The sequence below is a fragment of the Liolophura sinensis genome, chromosome 8 (assembly GCF_032854445.1).
Source record: "Liolophura sinensis isolate JHLJ2023 chromosome 8, CUHK_Ljap_v2, whole genome shotgun sequence".
NCBI classification, from domain to species: Eukaryota; Metazoa; Mollusca; class Polyplacophora; order Chitonida; family Chitonidae; genus Liolophura; species Liolophura sinensis.
In genome coordinates this window covers 8,869,257-8,887,640 of record NC_088302.1, presented here as the reverse complement: position 1 = coordinate 8,887,640, position 18,384 = coordinate 8,869,257, and the positions used below count along the sequence as shown (strand labels likewise).

At 38.4% G+C, this 18,384-nt stretch overlaps 1 protein-coding gene across 1 annotated transcript in view; it reads right to left on the bottom strand.

The window, feature by feature from the left end:
• Positions 1 to 399: 399 nt before the first annotated feature.
• Positions 400 to 18,384, bottom strand: part of LOC135472531 (fibrillin-1-like) — a 104,059-nt gene continuing 86,074 nt past the window's right edge. The window contains 20 exon segments of the mRNA XM_064752075.1: positions 400 to 2,710; positions 3,574 to 3,919; positions 5,230 to 5,332; positions 5,985 to 6,107; positions 6,521 to 6,643; positions 7,181 to 7,309; positions 8,520 to 8,639; positions 9,000 to 9,122; positions 9,492 to 9,617; positions 10,431 to 10,484; positions 11,069 to 11,221; positions 11,449 to 11,574; positions 12,794 to 12,913; positions 13,384 to 13,506; positions 14,530 to 14,649; positions 15,388 to 15,510; positions 16,351 to 16,419; positions 16,697 to 16,846; positions 17,164 to 17,289; positions 17,712 to 17,837. Coding sequence (XP_064608145.1) covers positions 2,345 to 2,710; positions 3,574 to 3,919; positions 5,230 to 5,332; positions 5,985 to 6,107; positions 6,521 to 6,643; positions 7,181 to 7,309; positions 8,520 to 8,639; positions 9,000 to 9,122; positions 9,492 to 9,617; positions 10,431 to 10,484; positions 11,069 to 11,221; positions 11,449 to 11,574; positions 12,794 to 12,913; positions 13,384 to 13,506; positions 14,530 to 14,649; positions 15,388 to 15,510; positions 16,351 to 16,419; positions 16,697 to 16,846; positions 17,164 to 17,289; positions 17,712 to 17,837 — 2,849 coding nt within the window. The 3' untranslated portion in view covers positions 400 to 2,344.

The following is an 18,384-nucleotide window of genomic DNA, read 5'->3' as shown; positions in this document are numbered from 1 at the left end:
GAAGGGGATAGTGCAATGACTTGTTGACTTAGGCGAGGCAGATTACTTGCCTTCGGTCGTCTCGGTGAAGTAGCACTAGATAAGAGAGCAATGGAAATCCGTCCTGCAACAAGGAGGCACATTACATGTGCACTAAGGACACCTTCGTTGTCATATGACTGAAAAATTGTTGAATACGACGTTAAACCCCAAGCACTCACTCACTCAGTCATAAGCTTGACCACTGCTGCATGAACAAGGCCTCAGTGGCCAAGGTATTAGTGGCCAAGGTGCTAGTGGTTAGAGCCTCTCACCAATGAGTCCTCTGGAGCACAGATTTGGAGTACAACGATTAAATTACAACAGATCATTAATAATCTTAAGACATATTATCTTTTAAAAGCCGGACAAATCCACCAAAGTCTGGTACACAAGCTGTTTATTCCAAAAGACATAATTTAATCTACAGCTTCTAACTCGTATCTCTCTACTGCAAAGCTGGCAGACAAGGTCCATTTCGTCAGATGGATTTAGAAAAAAGGTTACAGTGACACCAGACTGATTATTCTAGCATTTCATATGACATTTGTAGAGTTTCATTTGCATGTATACTCAGTTGCACATGTATATAATGATGAATATGCCAAATATAAGCCACAAATTCAACGGTTCAATCGCTGAAAAGAACAAAAAGTCTGTGTTTATATCTAAGGACCTCGGCATGATAACTGGTATAGTCAAACATGGTATAATGAAAAACAGTACTGGTACATTTAAAATTTAAAGATCTAACAATCTACATGTATTTTAATAATGCCAAATACAATGTATATGCATGTATTGTAAAAATAAGTGCCTGGAAAAAGGCAAGGTATATGTCAGAAGATTTAACAAGATTGACACAATGACAGGCACACATGTGCGACTCCATATCAAAGGTTTCCATATTTAATCTCATGTAAAATATACATGTAGCTACATAACAAACTGAACAACAAAACTTTAAACAATACCCACAGTTATAAAAATTCAAATGTTACCAGTTGAAAAGAAAACAGTTTATGGTGTTAGTTATCATCATCGCTCACATGAAGTTACTGTCATGATGTCTTGAATCAGCTGTTAAAAAAACCACAATAATATAATACTTCTACCTACACATACACGATACATACATGTAGCCTTTTTTGGCTATGTTTAAATATTTAGCACTATATTGTCCCGTGTTCATGATGACGTACAAACATTCCTGCACTATTACAGGTCAGCAATGTAATAAAATGTTACAAAATACTGAGCACTATTTTGTATTACTGGCTATTAGGAAAGGTTACATACATTAGGCGTAAAAACATGCTTAAGTAAAGCTGGAAGAGTACTGGTCTCAAATGCTCACTACATACAAGTTCTAGACTACAGTCGGGCCATACTATGTCATTGCTGCATATCATATAAACTATCACACAAAATTTATTAAGGTGGAACAGCCATGACAGAAAGACAACGGCACTATATTTTGCATAATTTACATATGGCAGTGATAAATCCTTGTGCATAGATAAGAAGTTCAATGAAAACGTCTGGTCACTGAACATTTCAATCTTTTCTTTTTGATTTGTTTGTTTGTTACTGATTGTCACAACAGATATCTGTTGATGCTTTCCTTAAAGAATCAATACTGGAACAAGTTTTCAATCAGTTGAATGGGGTATATATAGCCTTTATCCTTCTGTATGTCGTACATAATATGTTCCCTTACACAAGTACATCTGCTGTAAAAAAAAATCATAACAGATGATATTAGATGATATTACATGTACAATTATTTTCTGAACCTTGTTTTTCAGGAAGATGCCTTGCAAGAAAACATGAAATTTTGATAATCATCATTTGAGAGACAAATTTAACCCAACTCTGAAAATACCTTTATGTATTTTAATATTTTCTCGAAAACAGAAACATGCGCACCAAGAGATACAGGTTTTTCAACACAAGACAGACTCAAAATAAATGCCTACAACACCACTGCACCTTAACTGATGATATAGTCCGTAAAACCCACCTAAAACTGGAAATATTTGACTGTGCTTCAATTTATGAAAAAAAAAAAAAATGCTAAAAATAATAAATACAGGTGTTTTCTTACATAATTTTCAAAGGTCCATCTGAAGATGACTATACTTTAACATCTGAGTTCACAACATCTTTCACAAAGAATGTAATTACATGGAAGACTTGGAAAGAATGATTTTTTTGTCTGTTGCCTTTTACGTTTTGGAATTTTTCTACGGAGTATATACAACTCATAATCCTACAGCTTTGTTCACACTGCCCTCACTAATCCATAATCCAGTCACTAAATCAGTCAGTCCACGGAAATGTCCAGTTTTATATACAATGTCGATAGAGGCATGGACTCGCTGCCTTCTTGGTGATCAGGCCTGCACTCTATTTCTACAGAAAACTGTCTTTTCTTTGTAATTTTATGAGTGAAGTGCAGAGATGTAATGCCGCGTTTCAAGCGAAAAGAGAAAAGACCTTTCTCATTTCCATGCGTGATAGTATAGTGGATGTTGTTTTTCAGTGCTGACAGCGCTGGCATCAACTTCAGGATGGCTGATCGTGGACGAGTTTGTTTGCGTCTCAGATGAAGTGTGATTGGCTGGGAAGAATTGAACTCTAGCAAATCATGAGCCAGCTCCATTCTTGACCTTATCAAGGCTTCCTCCTCCTGCAAATACAAAGTTAAGCTATGACTAACTGTAGCTAAAATCTGACATGTGACTGGCTCCAAAATCTCTTCAAACTTTTCACCCTTATATGTGTTTTAAATGGGGAACCAATATTCAACTGGACAAATGAAAAAAATAGTCTACTGTGAAATGGCGGGGCCTCCTTGGCTGATGGGATTAGCAGACCAGCCTAGCGCCATCACCCAGAAGCCTCCCACCAATGCAGTCACTGTGAGTTCAAGTCCAGCTCATGCTGTGGAGAGGTCTTGCAGCAACTGGATGGTCATGGGTTTCCCCTGGGGTCTGCCCGATTTTCACCCATCATAGTGCTAGCTGCCACTGCACAAGTGAAATATTCTTGAGTACGGCATAACACACCAGTCAAATAATAAATGAATAATGTGAAATGGGCCACTTCCACAAAACTTTGAAAATATTTTCCTTTGTAACGTTTTCATCTACTGAGATAACAATACAGAGACCTTAATATTACAGAGAAGGAACAAAAAGGCCTATAAACAAGGCAATTAAAAGCTTTATACAGAGCTCCACCATCTTAAAACAGTGCCAAATTATAATTGATTTACTAATCTCACCCTATCATGTTACATCAACAATAATTCTAATACCAGTAAATATAAAGTAGGTTCCTTCCACCATAATGATGGCTGTTGTTGTATAAGTGAAATATTCTTGAGCATGGCGTGAAACACCAATCAAAGAAATAAGCGTGTACACGCATTTAATTTTAGACAATTACCGGCAGTATGAACTTAACTCAGTGACTACATGTAGGTTTTCAGCATGATGGTGTAGTCTTCTTCCTTCACACAGGATACTTTACCCATAAGAATCTCAATACCTTTAACTTCCTGGCCTTGGCTTGTTTCACACTTCTCTTCACTCTGTGTATGCTGATCTCCTCCACATCCTCTGGGATGACCAGAGTCCTGTTGGAGAGTTTATACTGGTACTCTCTGATCAGCACATCTATATCATCATCATCATCGTCGTCGTCATCCTTTGTCACACTTCGCCTGTTCCGCCGCTGAAGTGGGAGGTCCTTATCCTCAATGTCACAGGTGTAGCAGCCTTCTCCTGGGGGTAGCTTGCTCCCAGGAGGTGCGGCTACATGAGGAATGTTGATGCCCTGAGGGAACTGGGTCTGGGTTTCAGGACCCGTGGGGCTGCTTGTGGATATACAGTGTCTGAAAACAGAACAGAATAAAACATGACATCAGCCAAATCGACTTGATCTGACATATCATGACATATATATATATTTTTTTATTTATCTGATTGGTGTTTTATGCCATACTCAAGAATATGTCACTCACACGAAGGCAGACAGCATTACGGTGGGATGAAAATGGGTCATGAGTCCTGGGGAAACTCACGACCATCCCAGGAGAGGAAGCCAGCATGAGCTGGACTTGAACTCACAGGGACTGCATTGGTGAGCGGCTCCTGGGTCATTGTGCCATGCGGGCACATTAACCACTTCGGCCACAGTGTCCCCAACCCATGAATATGTCTGGGAATAAGCAACAGGCAAAGGACAATGTCCTGCACCAAAAAGCACTTTGACATGGGCCAATAGTTTGATACAGAACAAAACTTAATGTAAATAACATTGTTACTTTTAAAGTGAATAATAATGTGAATAGCTGGAAGCTGAAAGATTTGCCATTACGTCCTGCACCAAATTATTTTCAGGCTTGCATGAACTACCTTCCTGCAGGCCTTGTTTACAATCTCCAGGGTTTGCACAGATTGAGTCACCCGTAATTTAGAAAGTTTTCAAGAACTTTCAAGTACCCCATACAATCTAAATTCAAGAACCCTCTGTTATAACATTCCAGATAGATTCGTATTAAACATCTAGTAAAGTATATATCATTGTAACTTTCCATCTCACTTAGGTTTGCTGGCCATCCTCAGCGTATGATATCACGACAGCAATCACAAAATAAAAGCCGTGTCAGTTGTTAGAACTACCTTTTCCCAGGTTGTTTTAATACTTGTCTGTTGGCAAACAAACAAGTGTAGATATGACTGTGAACGAAAGCCGTTATCTGGTGCCGTGATGCTGCAAAGTCTTGATTTAATTCAAAGTTGAACACAATGCCATTATGCACTAAATGCAGTAACTAGATTCCCAATCTCATCGGATTACACTGAGGTCTACGCTCCATTAATTAACCTGCAAATTAATCTGGTCAATGCATCTGCGCTGTCTACTGTGATTCGTGCTGTCAAGTCTAGCCTACACAACCACCTATTAACTGATAGTCTCTCTGTGAGCCAAAGTTTGGAGATACAATGATTTTAATATGCATCATTCATTTGAGGGGCTTGACTGCACTTTGTACCTGACAGAACTCTTTTGACAGTAATGATCTTATTTTTGGCATGTTAAGCGCTGCAGTAAGTTCTTATTCCATTCCACATGAAAAGTAAATCTGAATTTAACTGAACTTAAGAAGCTTTAGAACAGGTACTGTCAGCATTAGCTCACCCTTGTCCAATTCTGTGGTAGCCGCTTGGACAGGTGCAGAAGAAATTTGAGTCCGTTGCAGTACAGCCAAAGTTACACTGATTACCTCCACACTGGTTATAATCTGCAAAAATTAAAACCCAGCCAGTTTCATATGAACTGAATGTTTGGGGCACTATATTCTGGACAAATTTAAATCAATGTTCCTCAAAAATGAAGACATGAAGTTCAAATCTATCATAAATCTTTTAAAAATCAAACGTGCTTCTTTCACATTTTTCTTTTCTTTCATCCAACTAATGTAACTACAGGAACACAACATGACCATGTGTTCTTTAATTAAATTTTCTTTAACAGAGTGTCTGTACAAATAATTGTCCACAAAAAGGAAATGGTAAAATGGCACAAATAACCAGGCGCTGGCCAAAATAATCCACTTCATAAATAGTTTACATAGTGTACAACTGATATCACTTTTTGCGAGCAGTAATGACTTACAGGCAGTATAGACACACACAAAGTGACTCCCTGCACATGTGTGCTACTGCCCCATAATACAAATGTACATGTAGTTCTTCTCTTTTTCATCCACAATTATTGAAATGGGCAGCATAATATATTGCTGTAGACGTTCTCAGCCAAGTTACTCACTGTTTTAAGATTGGTTTCCTTCTTGAATGACTGACTATTTAAACAACAATTTTATATCATACAGTTTTTTCATACATCAGTAGACTGTATAGCGGACAGGCCTGTGTCTCCTGTCATATACTCACCAACACATGTGGCCAGGGTGAGGTCAAAGCTTAGACCATTATTACACTGGCACTGGAAACTGCCCAGAGTGTTGAAACATGTGGCCCCCCCACACTGACCCCCATCCATGCACTCATTGTCATCTGAAACAAAAAACAGTGTTGATCACACCATCCCTATTTCTAGTTAATACCAGTATTGACATTGACTTTGGGGGTTATATTCTGAATGTTTTGTATTCCTTATTTGAGCTATGTAAAAAAAAAAATAAATAAATAAAATCATAGGGTAAAGACATCACTATGAAATCAAACTGGAAATAATATAAAATTTGTACATGCCTTCAAAAGCCTAATCTAGACTTGATGCTAATGCTGAGCTTACATTTCTGTACACCTTTCAACAACTGACCAGCACACTTTTTTTAACTGCACAACGATAAGTCTTAAGCACCTACATGTACAACTGTAGTGAACACTATCACGATACTGATGGGTGAACGATTTACATACATCAGATCAGCCCTCAGACCAATGGGCAATGACTGTGTGTTTACCAATACAATCATTCCAGTAGCCAAATGGGGTAAATCCTGGAGGACATTCACAGGTGTAGGATCCTGGCAGGTTCTCACATTCCTCCACGTCACACACACCATCTTCCTCACACTCATCAATATCTGAAAATGGGAGAGATGGTACACTGTAACATCGCAGACATTAACAGGGGAGATAACACATTCATACACGTATAATAGTCAGCAATGTATGAAAACAGCATATAAGGTACATTGTAACATTAATGCCATCAATATCTGACAACAGCAGAAAAGGCACAAAATAGCATCTCTCTACTCCATTAATTCTTCAGCTATTGATCGATGACTAATATTCCAGTCACCATTTTCTGAAAAACAACTAAAGGCATATTATTATAATCAACGGTATCTGGCAGATGATAACAGTTATATTGTATAACATCCTAATCTTAATTATCCTGCTCAATGCTACAATATGTTATCCCATTCCTCAAAAATAGCACAATCCGAAACTGCAAAACTAAACACTTATCTTTAATGCATACATACCCGTACATTAATCTGATAACTATAGGTCTCAGTTGAGAAAAAAGAGCTGTGTACTGTACTCACACATGCCTTGCCAGTCTTAATCCATGTAGTAAAGCTTTGGCTCTTTAGCATTCAAAGTGTACATACCTATACATCTCTTGCCAGTCCTGTCAGTGGTAAAGCCTCGGGGACAGATACACCTGAAACTGCCCCGGCTATTCTCGCAGATACCCTCGGGACCACACAGGAAGGGCTGCTCCAAGCACTCATCAACATCTGACAATAAAAGTAACACGTGAGGCCACACATACAAATTATGCCCTTTAGACTTTGTGCCTGTCCTCAACCTGAATCAGAAAATACATTATATGTCCTCACGTTTACTTTAATTTCACATCAGCATAATATCACGAAGATCTGACATGTTTTTGCCCTACATGAGGATCTGGGTGAATAGCAATCACTACAGCTTAAGAGCTGAGTATGAACCAATCATCTGAGAAATGTAGTCAAAGATCATTTACAGAGACTAATCTAATCAGGTACAAAGGACACACCGCTGAACACATTTTGGAAGTTCTGACTTGAGTAGTAGTGAAAAGATCATGGTAACATGTCCAATATGAAATCTTTTAGCTTCAAGGTTTTATAAAATTGCACATGCTAAAGGAAAGTTCTAGCTATCATGTTTTTCCTCTCACATTTTTCACTTACATATTTATTTGAACGGGATTTTTGAGGCAAAATATGGAATTCTTCCAAAAAAGTTTTTCTGATTGATGCTTCTCAAAGGGCTATTTATTATACAGGCATGGGAACTGAAATAAATCTGAAGTTTCTCCAGAAAATCCGAAAGCACTTTACCCTACTTCCAAATCATATTAGCAATCATCTGTTCTGGTGAAAGATGTGTGGCTACTTTCTGTTTTTCAACTTTTAAACGAACATGTCAGAAATGAACTGCAGGAAAATTATGCTTTATCTGAACCCATCTCTCACTGACTGGATACAGAATCCACCTGCCAAACATATTGCCTGGATACAGAATCCACCTGCCAAACATACCACCTGGATACAGAATCCACCTGCCAAACATATTGCCTGGATACAGAATCCACCTGCCAAACATATTGCCTGGATACAGAATCCACCTGCCAAACATATTGCCTGGATACAGAATCCATCTGCCAAACATATTGCCTGGATACAGAATCCACCTGCCAAACATACCACCTGGATACAGAATCCACCTGCCAAACATATTGCCTGGATACAGAATCCATCTGCCAAACATATTGCCTGGATACAGAATCCACCTGCCTAACATAATTCCTGGATACAGAATCCACATATTGCCTGGATACAGAATCCACCTGCCAAACATAATGCCTGGATACAGAATCCACATGCCAAACATAATGAAGTTCATACTGTTTCAACAGAATGAGTGTATAATTGACTTCTACCAGTGGCTCTGCTGATTTACCTATACACTGCTGTCTGGGTCCCTTCTTAAAGCCCTCTGGACAATCACATTCAAAGCTCCCTGGTGTGTTGACACAGCGATGTGGACAGTTGTGCTGCATCGTAGTACACTCATCTAGGTCTAAATGTACATAAATCATAAACAGGTGAAAAAATTGATTATGCCTTTCTTAAAATGAAATTCATCTCTCATTTATATATCTGTTATCTTTTTCTAATAAGGTATCCCTCTTTTATCTCATATTGCTGGACCGTCCAAAAACAAATAAGTATCACTGCGTGAATATGCCGTAGAGAAGTAGCCTAGCACATGACTGATTTCTGCTGTCTTTGGCTTAGCATTTCGATGAGGCAGCACTGTAAGTATATCCTGGCAGTGTGACCTGCCATCTAAAGGAAGCCATTTTGGTATAACAAAATTAAATTTAAAAGAAACTTAAAAACTCAGAAGAAAAACATTGAATGGTTAATTAAGATGTACCTCGACATGTTCTGCCGTCCATGTTGAGCACATAGCCTCTGGGGCAACTGCAAATAAAACTTCCTTCTGTATTGGAACAGGTGATTTCACAAGGTTTGGGGCTCTTTGAACACTCATCAATGTCTGTTAAATAAGAACAGAGATGAATGTACAGGTATAGAGGTAGTGCAGAGAAGAGGAGGTACATACATATATAAGGTAACCATGGTAACTTGTCAATATTTTGACAATGTATTGATTTCAGTTGATATTATGTTGACAAACTGTTTCATTTACTTAGGGCATACTTGAACATTTACAAGAGGTTTTAAACAGCAGTGCCTGAATCCACCACAATTAGGTTGGCTTATAATAGTTTGACAGTTCCAGAAAGGACTAAAGGAATAACAAGGAACATTTTATATTTCAACAGGTTCCATCAAAAAGAATTCTGAACATACATCTGTAACTTGTGGATTAAGCCTTGATATGAAAACTACTAATTCCACTTACCTACGCATCTGGTGCCAACTGAGTCTGTCTTAAATCCTTTATCACAAATACACCGATAAGATCCCAGAGTGTTGAGACAGCGACCATTTCTACAGGCATCTGGCATTGTCCTGCATTCATCCAAGTCTGAGAAGTACATGATCACAAGGCATACATCAGGAGTTCCCTTTGGGTAATGCAGCAGCATTTTGTAAGGAATAACTCTAATTCTTCAACCTTCTCGCATGTTTGCAAGGTGTTTATTAAGATGTATTCTAAAGGCATTATTTGTGTACAATGATAAAATTACACTTTTTGTGAAACCCTAAAATTGACCAATCCTACCAATGTAGTTTTGTTTCCAAAATCAAGTTAAAAATGTGCATAACCTGCACTGAAAGTTGCTCTTTCCCGTGCGAAAAGGTTGAGGAATTAGGATACAACCAAAATGTGACCTATAGTCTTCCACTGCTAAATATTACGTTTCTCAAAATACCGAGTTTTTTTTCGTTTCTTAATAATTTTTTAATTTTTACACAAATAGATTATTTTGTAAAATTATCAGGGGTATTACAGGCTCAGATCTGAGATAAACAGCATTTCCTTATACAGAAGACACATAAACTAACAGTATGATAACGTTCAAATTTCACTGCAGACAGTGTATTTCCTTTCTGTCCTCACAATTACTACTACCCAATTCACAGAAACGGTCTCTTGAAATTCTCTTCCCATCATAAATTCTTTTCCCACAATACACTGTCTTCAAATGACACATTTTTTTTGCTCTATACCCCACTTCACTTGGTACATTCACTTTACATGATATATTACCTTTCATTTCACATGATACATTCACTCTACATGATATATTACCTTTCATTTCACATGATACATTCACTTTACCTGATATATTACCTTTCACTTCACATGATACATTGACTTTACATGATACATTACCTTGACCTCCTGTCAGGAAACCTGGACCCTCAGGACATAACTGGTTATAGGCAGCTGTAAACACAAAACACCAACATAATTATAACACAGACTTACAATTCTGCTTTGATACGGTCATCCCTGAATCCTCACAATATCTTCCCAATAACCAAGCACAAATTATTATACACTATATAAGTATTTGCACTTGCCAATATTCAGAAGCAGCCAAACTAAAACACTTTACCCTAATTTCTTAACCTTTTTTGCATGTGAAAGAACTTTCAGAGCAACTTAAGCACATTTTTAATTTGATTTTGGAGACAAAACTACATTGGTTGGGTTGGCCAATTTTTAGGCTTTTAGAATGCCTTTAGAATACTCTTGAATAAACACCTTGCAAACATGCGAAAAGGTTGAAGAATTACAGTAAACCTTTTTTTCATACACATAACATTCCCTGAATCTGTTTTTTTTTCTATATAAGTTTTAATTACTTGATGAAATTATTATTGTCATTAATTTCTTATTGTCTTCACAAAACCCAAATGTTCCCTTGAAGAAGTACGAGACTAAACATACTCGTTCCACATACAAAATGCAAACTAACCTTCCCACAATTTACACCTGTGTCAGAAACTGTTTCCCAGCTGTCTTACCTGAGTTGGTGGAGGGACACCGCTCACAGCGCGGTCCCCAGGCCGCACCCATGGAGCAACAGCAGTCACTCTTGCGTACCTGTAGGCCACTGGTGGCTGACCTCACACAGCGACCGCCCACCAGCTGAAGGTAACAGTTACCTTCACGCCGATCTGAAGCAGCCCACAAAACCACATGCTACAATGCACTGACTTTTTCTATTCATCCAAAGTTTTAAATGTTAAACAATGTCTCCCTCATAACACTAATACTGCTAAAATATTAAGTTCTCCCATTTAAAAAAAGGAAAAAAGTAAACAACATGATTCTTGCAAAAATTCTTATTTGTTAGCAAAACAGTTATCTCCCCTGGAATAAAAGTTATTCCCCCTGATTTTACCTTCACAGGACTTGCGGTCAGCACTGACCACGTAGCCACTGGGGCAGTCACACGTATAGCTACCCTGCCTGTTGAAACAGCGACCTGGTTTACAGATGTTTGGGTTCACACGGCACTCATTGATATCTGCATTGGAAAAGAAATGGAAACAATCACTCACATATCCGGGGTAACAGAGCAGAAGTATGATTCAGACATGAACTAATTAACACTGAATTCACATATAATTAATTCATTAATTCAAATCTTTATCAATGATTAGTTAGAGAAATAAAGTATGTCCATGCCAGGCCTGGGCGAGCAGGGATGATGCTGCTATCAAGTTATTTGAAGTGACCTGTTTACCTTTCACATTATTACTTACCATCCTCCTCCATGCTTTCTCAGTGTCAGCTTCTGATGCACACAGGCAGACATTATATATAAAGTAAAGGGACATATTGCCAAATGATCATTCAGAATTTTTGAGATGGTTCACCTAAATACAAACATGAGTTGCATTTGACTCCTAATTAAATGCCCCAGGCCTGTAAATTCTGAAAATGTCAATAAAGAGAATTAGATGAGAAAATCCTTCATTGGTCAAACCTGTCAGCCCGATGAGATAACATGAAAATGAGGAAGGACATTCCCACAATGCAACATTTGCTTTCCATGGACCAGGTATTTTAAAGTGTTCGTACTTGCCATCGACCTGTACGCCAGAACTGAAGTTACATGGTAGGCTGCATAATTACAAGACAATTCCTAGTCTGATATTTGAAGTCGCTGAAACTCTCCCGTCGTCAAGACTAAAGGGGAGGTAAACCAGTCAAAAGAGTCAATATTTGGACAGGTTTCTAAATACAGCTCCTGGAGTGAGTTGATATGAAACTAAACATATGGCCGTCTACTCAAGTTCAGATTTATGTCAGTAGAAATCTGAAAGTCTTAACTTTATGTAGATAATGCTTACAATAGCAGCACATTTGTTATGTTGTTGGCAATACGTCATCAATTCAGGTAGACTGGTGACCTGTCACCAGAAAACAGGACATGCAGATCATCTTACCGACACACTGGTCTGGTCCAACCTCTCTGTAACCCTCCAGACAAATACACATGACTGGTGACCTGTCACCAGAAAACAGGACATGCAGATCATCTTACCGACACACTGGTCTGGTCCAACCTCTCTGTAACCCTCCAGACAAATACACATGACTGGTGACCTGTCACCAGAAAACAGGACATGCAGATCATCTTACCGACACACTGGTCTGGTCCAACCTCTCTGTAACCCTCCAGACAAATACACATGACTGGTGACCTGTCACCAGAAAACAGGAAATGCAGATCATCTTACCGACACACTGGTCTGGTCCAACCTCTCTGTAACCCTCCAGACAAATACACATGAAGGTTCCCACTAAATTCTTACAGGCATAGCGACACTTGTTAGCCGGGGTCGTACATTCATCCACATCTGGCAATGAAAACAACATCAGTTATATTAAGAGTCTTCTCTCATCTGCCTTGTGCTTAAACATGCTGACATTCTAGTGGAACAAGAGCAGATTTGCAGTGCTTATACTAGCAGCAGCTTGGGAAATATCCCTTTAGCTCAGTTTGGCTGTGGAGTTCAATTCCTGGTGTGATCCACAGAGTAAATTCTCCATCCATTACACTAGCAAACCATAATTGTGAAAAGCTAAAGCTAAAGCTTCTGCATACCCTGATCAGATAACTGAAGATTCTATAACAATGGTATAATTCTCATATATATGAATACATACATATATATATGAGAACTATATCATTATTATAGAATCTTAGAGAGACATGGTGGTGGATGAGAATTCAAAATACATGCCGAGATCAAATTAAATTTTATTTTCAATGGACATATATTTTACTTCTCTAAAAGCCTCATTAATAATGTACATTTTAACATACCTTCACAATGAATTCCGTCTGCGGCCAATTTGTACCCCATGGGACAAATACAGCGGAAGTTCCCAGGGAGATTGACACAACGGAAAGCACACCTATTCTCTGGTCCAAGGCATTCGTTAATATCTGAAACATAGGCGTGAAGTTCACCAGACTAGAAAATGAATGCATAGATTCGTTCTTTTTTTTAACACAGTGTATTTGTATCTTTGTTGTTTCACGCACCACTCAGGAACAACTGACCTATAATATGAAAGACTACAGCCCAGAGAGTTACAGTAAAAAAAAGCAGAGACAACAATGCGATGCTTTGCAAAACAGTTCACATAAGACACTTCTACATTTTGTACAATACCTTGGGACCGTTTCACAAAACTTTTGTAGCCATCTAAGGTCTGCTAGTTGGCTAAGTGTCATTAGTTGACTTCCATAAGTATGCTTGGCAAAAAAATTGACCAGGCCGTTTCACAAAAGTTTTACTGTCTAAAGCTTAGCAGGCTTACCATAACCGTCAACAATGCTGTCTCCTAGCCACCTCTGGAGACCTATCTATAGAATTTTGTGCTAACTTTCGAACTCTTCAGGCAAAAAGGTTTAGCTGATAGCCAAATATTTTCTTTGTGAAACGGGTTACACAAAATTGCTTGTCAGACTTTTTGTGAAACAGAACCCTTTTCTGACCTATCAACGAGTGGATATGAGTTAGCTACAGCTGAGCTCCAACATACAGTCTCATTAATAAAAAGTTACATGTAATGATTTGAACAGAGGCAGTCCAGAGCCTCCAATCAGCAAGGGCACAGGTCCAGGGGAAATACATAGCTGACAAGAGAAGACTTAGTAAAATGTCAGCAAGTAAGACCATCCCTATGAATCACTAAAATAAGTGAATTTTCAATTCAGGCCACATAAAATGCCAGGTGTCAAAAAAACTTGCAAGTATGTAAGCTCCAGTTTGCTGCAATTAGAAATGGAACAAAACATTCACATGGTGTTAAAAGTAACCAAAGGCAAACAATATCAGCCTAATCAAAACTCTCTCTCTCTATCTCTCTCTCTCTCACTCTCACTCACTCACTCACTCACTCACTCACTCACTCACTCACTCAATTAGAAGCAAGTAATATTGAGTATTGAATAACGATATACCTTCACAGACTTCGTGCATTCCTGGAGTGAAGCCCTCATTACAAGCACACTGGAATCCACCTATCACATTAAAGCATGTGCCGTTTCCACATACGTTACCAACTGCACATTCATCATCATCTGAAAGAGTGGTAGAAAATTCCACATACGACAAATCAGAAACAATAATTACTTAGCAATATGTGAAAATCATCAAAGATAAAAGAATTTTATTCCTTGAGCCGGAGAAAATTACATTTACATAAACTTGTGGAAGTTACATTTACATAAACTTGTGGAAGTTACATTTACATAAACTTGTGGAAGTTACATTTACATAAACTTGTGGAAGTTACATTTACATAAACTTGCGGAAGTTACATTTACATAAACTTGTGGAAGTTACATTTACATAAACTTTATCACATTAGGTCGAGACATTGTTGACACAGTGTTCCGAGGTTATAAAGCACGAACATTTTTCCAGCCAAAATAATTATCTTATGCATGGATGGCCATGACGAGTCTAAATCTAAGTATTGGATAAACACTGCATATCTTGATGAACATTCACTATACACTCTAAGTTGCCTGAAACAAAATTGTGTCTTCTTAATCCTCAGTGCATTTGAAAATGCCATGCTCACAACCATGTTACGAAAATACAAAGAGCATGCCTTTATTTCATAGGTTTCAGATTACATAGAACTGTTATCTGTTTTGTTTCTTTTTTTTCTCTTACACCCACTGGCCAAGGAAGTAATGTAAACTTCCTGACATTTGAATCTGAAGCTGAGCTTTTCATGAGATCAACTATCTTTCCACCAAAATACACAGGTAGATGAGCAAAAGTCTATCTCAAGTGTTTTTTGTACACACCTATACACTCATTAGCTGATGAAGGGATGTAGCCTGTAAGACATTCACATCTGAAAGAGCCATCCGTATTGACACACTTTCCATTTTTACACAACTGAGGGTCCAGGAAACACTCATTCACATCTAAAAAAAATAAGAAGAAAAATCCCTAAAATGGTTCATCACTTTTTATTTGATTTATTTACGTATTTATGTACATGCCTGAGTACATTTCACTTATATAACAGCAGCCATTTTCATGAATGGATAAAACCACGCTCTTCTGAGTTAGCCACAAACCTTTGGTGAATTATTGACAAACAAAATCAGGTATGAGAAATGTCATATATTTGGAAGGCAAGTGGTCTTCATGGAACTTCATGTAACACGACAAAAGTAAGCACTGTCTACCAAGGGTCCAAGAGAAATGAAAGCAGGGGATTCTTGAAAATTCCCTGTCAGAGTGAGACTGAACCTAAATTTCTTGTCACATAGTGAATGAAAAGATAACGAATTTAATACATTTCACATTGTAACTCAGCCCCAGTTAGCTCCCCTTATTCATTTGAACGGGGTTTAATGCTGCACACAATTTCATTTGAATGAAGTTTTAGAGAGAAAAGCAGAGAGAGGGAAAGAGAAACCACCACACCAGACACATATGCCATTGTAAAGTTGTTAGTCATTCTGAACCAGCCAGCAAGAGCTGAACTCTACAGTGCAATCTAACATGTCTGACTAGTTAATAAGGGCTGAAGAACTTCAAACAGAAGTCATTAGACGGAGTGGCCAGCAAAACGCTGGCAAAAATTATATCCCTTGAAGTAAATGCACAAAAACATAAAACAAGGGACTTGATCTTTCATTTTTGATCACTTTCTACTGATATTACCTAGCTGCCACTGATTCACTAACAGTAACTCCATACTCATTCTGAAACTATTCCACGCTGTCACACTCTAGACTGATTCTCTCAGACATTACCTTCCATTGACTCTCCGTTAGGACCCATAATATGCCCAGGACCATTGGGGCACAGATCTGCGTAGCTCTCTGCATTAAACAAAGAAAGACAAAAGGATGTAATCCAGAAATGAATGCGGCCAGTACAGTCCACGCCTGTGATTAACAATATCAAATCCTACCTTTTTTCAATAGTGTCAGCCTAAGCTCAAGTCTGAAGGCAATCACACTCTTGAAATTATGGTCATTACCCTATCTGCTGGCTAACATTTTAACTAAAAAAAACTTCTCTGTGAGCCTGGCAGTTCACTGAGTCATATGTTTATCTCAAAAGAGTTTTTTTCTAAGCTTTTTTCTTACAACATACCCTCTCCCTTTTCTGGGCACACATCACACGGGTCCCCGCCCCATGCCTTCCCCTGGGTGCAGCAACACTCCGCCTTGGTGATGTTGATTCTGAGTGGTGACAAGCATGTTCCATCCACAAACCTCTGGAAGCACAGTCCTTTACGCATGTCTGTAAGAAAATGTACAAATATTTTATTTATTTTTATGCTGCCATTTCTTCCTTAATGCCATACTGAAGTCAGTTTTATGAGTAGTGGAAACAGGAGTAACCAGAGTAAACCATTAACCTTTGGCAAGTTCCTGATGAACCTTCCTACATGTGCTTTACGGATACTCTCAACACATTGATGACAGACGAGTGTTGCTGACAACGTGTCACCAAGGTGGGCCACACATGCGGTGAGAACAGGGGAACATGTATAAATATATGTATAAAGAAATCTACCTATGCAGCATGATCACACATGCCAATGTAGTTCTGCTTACCCATACATTTTCTTCCACTGCTGGAGAGAACATAGCCAGGCCGGCAGTAACACTCAAACCCTCCATCTGTGTTCACACACTGGCCATTCTGACAAATGCCTGCCTCTGTTAGACACTCATTCACATCTGCCCACAGGGAAACAAGCAAGAGTATCAAATTAGCCGTACAGACATTCAAATTGTATTATTTTATATTTATAGCAAGACAATCTAAATATGTCCATATATTTATAAGGAAGCCATTCTGATGTCTAAAGTTCTCTGTGTCACTCGCTTTAAATGTGATCATTTCTTCAGTGTTTATTTTGTACATATTATATTTAAAACTTGCTGATCATTGAAGAAAGTGTAGATGGTGAAAATTGTATGGTCATTATTCAGTTAAGAAGACAAAAGCAAGCAAAGTTTTTAATAACTAATGATCAAAATCGTATCATTCTAATGTGCAGACAGGAATATCTTTAATATCCAGTGGTGGGAGTGGTGTAAAAATGGGTCAAACAGCATTTTTTCTTTTTTTCTCTTATTTTTAAAACATGACAACTCACCAATACATTCTTGTTGTGAAGGTCCAAGCGTGTATCCACTAAAACAGTTACACAGGAACCCACCCTCCACATTCTGACAGGTACCATGGCGACAGAGGCCCGGGATATCCTGACACTCATTGATATCTACCAACAAAAATCTTACAACACTGTCAAATCCCAGACTGGTTGACATCATCCAGAAACTGATTTAAGTAAACATACTATTGTTTTCTACACCGGGAAAAAGTGATTCCCAAATAACACTAATACCATTAAAGTCAAAGCTATCAAATTGTGCAGAGAGATACTACAGATTCTATGTATCGATCATACAAAGCAAATTTTGTATTAAGCACTTCAACTGTAAAGTGGAAAATGAGAGGGGTCTCCATAACCGTGTGGATACATGTGGTGTGCAGCACAATGACTCAGGAGCCATCCACCAGTGCAGTTGCTGTGAGGTCTTGTCCAGCTTATGCTGGCTTCCTCTCTGCCCATACATGTATGTGGGAACGTCTACCAGCAACCTGCGGGTGGTCGTGCTTGGTCCCACCCAGCACACCCCCCCCCCCCCTCGAGGCCCTTGTATAATTGAAATATACTTGAGTTTAGTTTGCCTTTCTAATGTCTTTATTTAGCTGTCCTGATAATAAGACAGACAGGCTTACATCATAACAACAATACCAAAAGC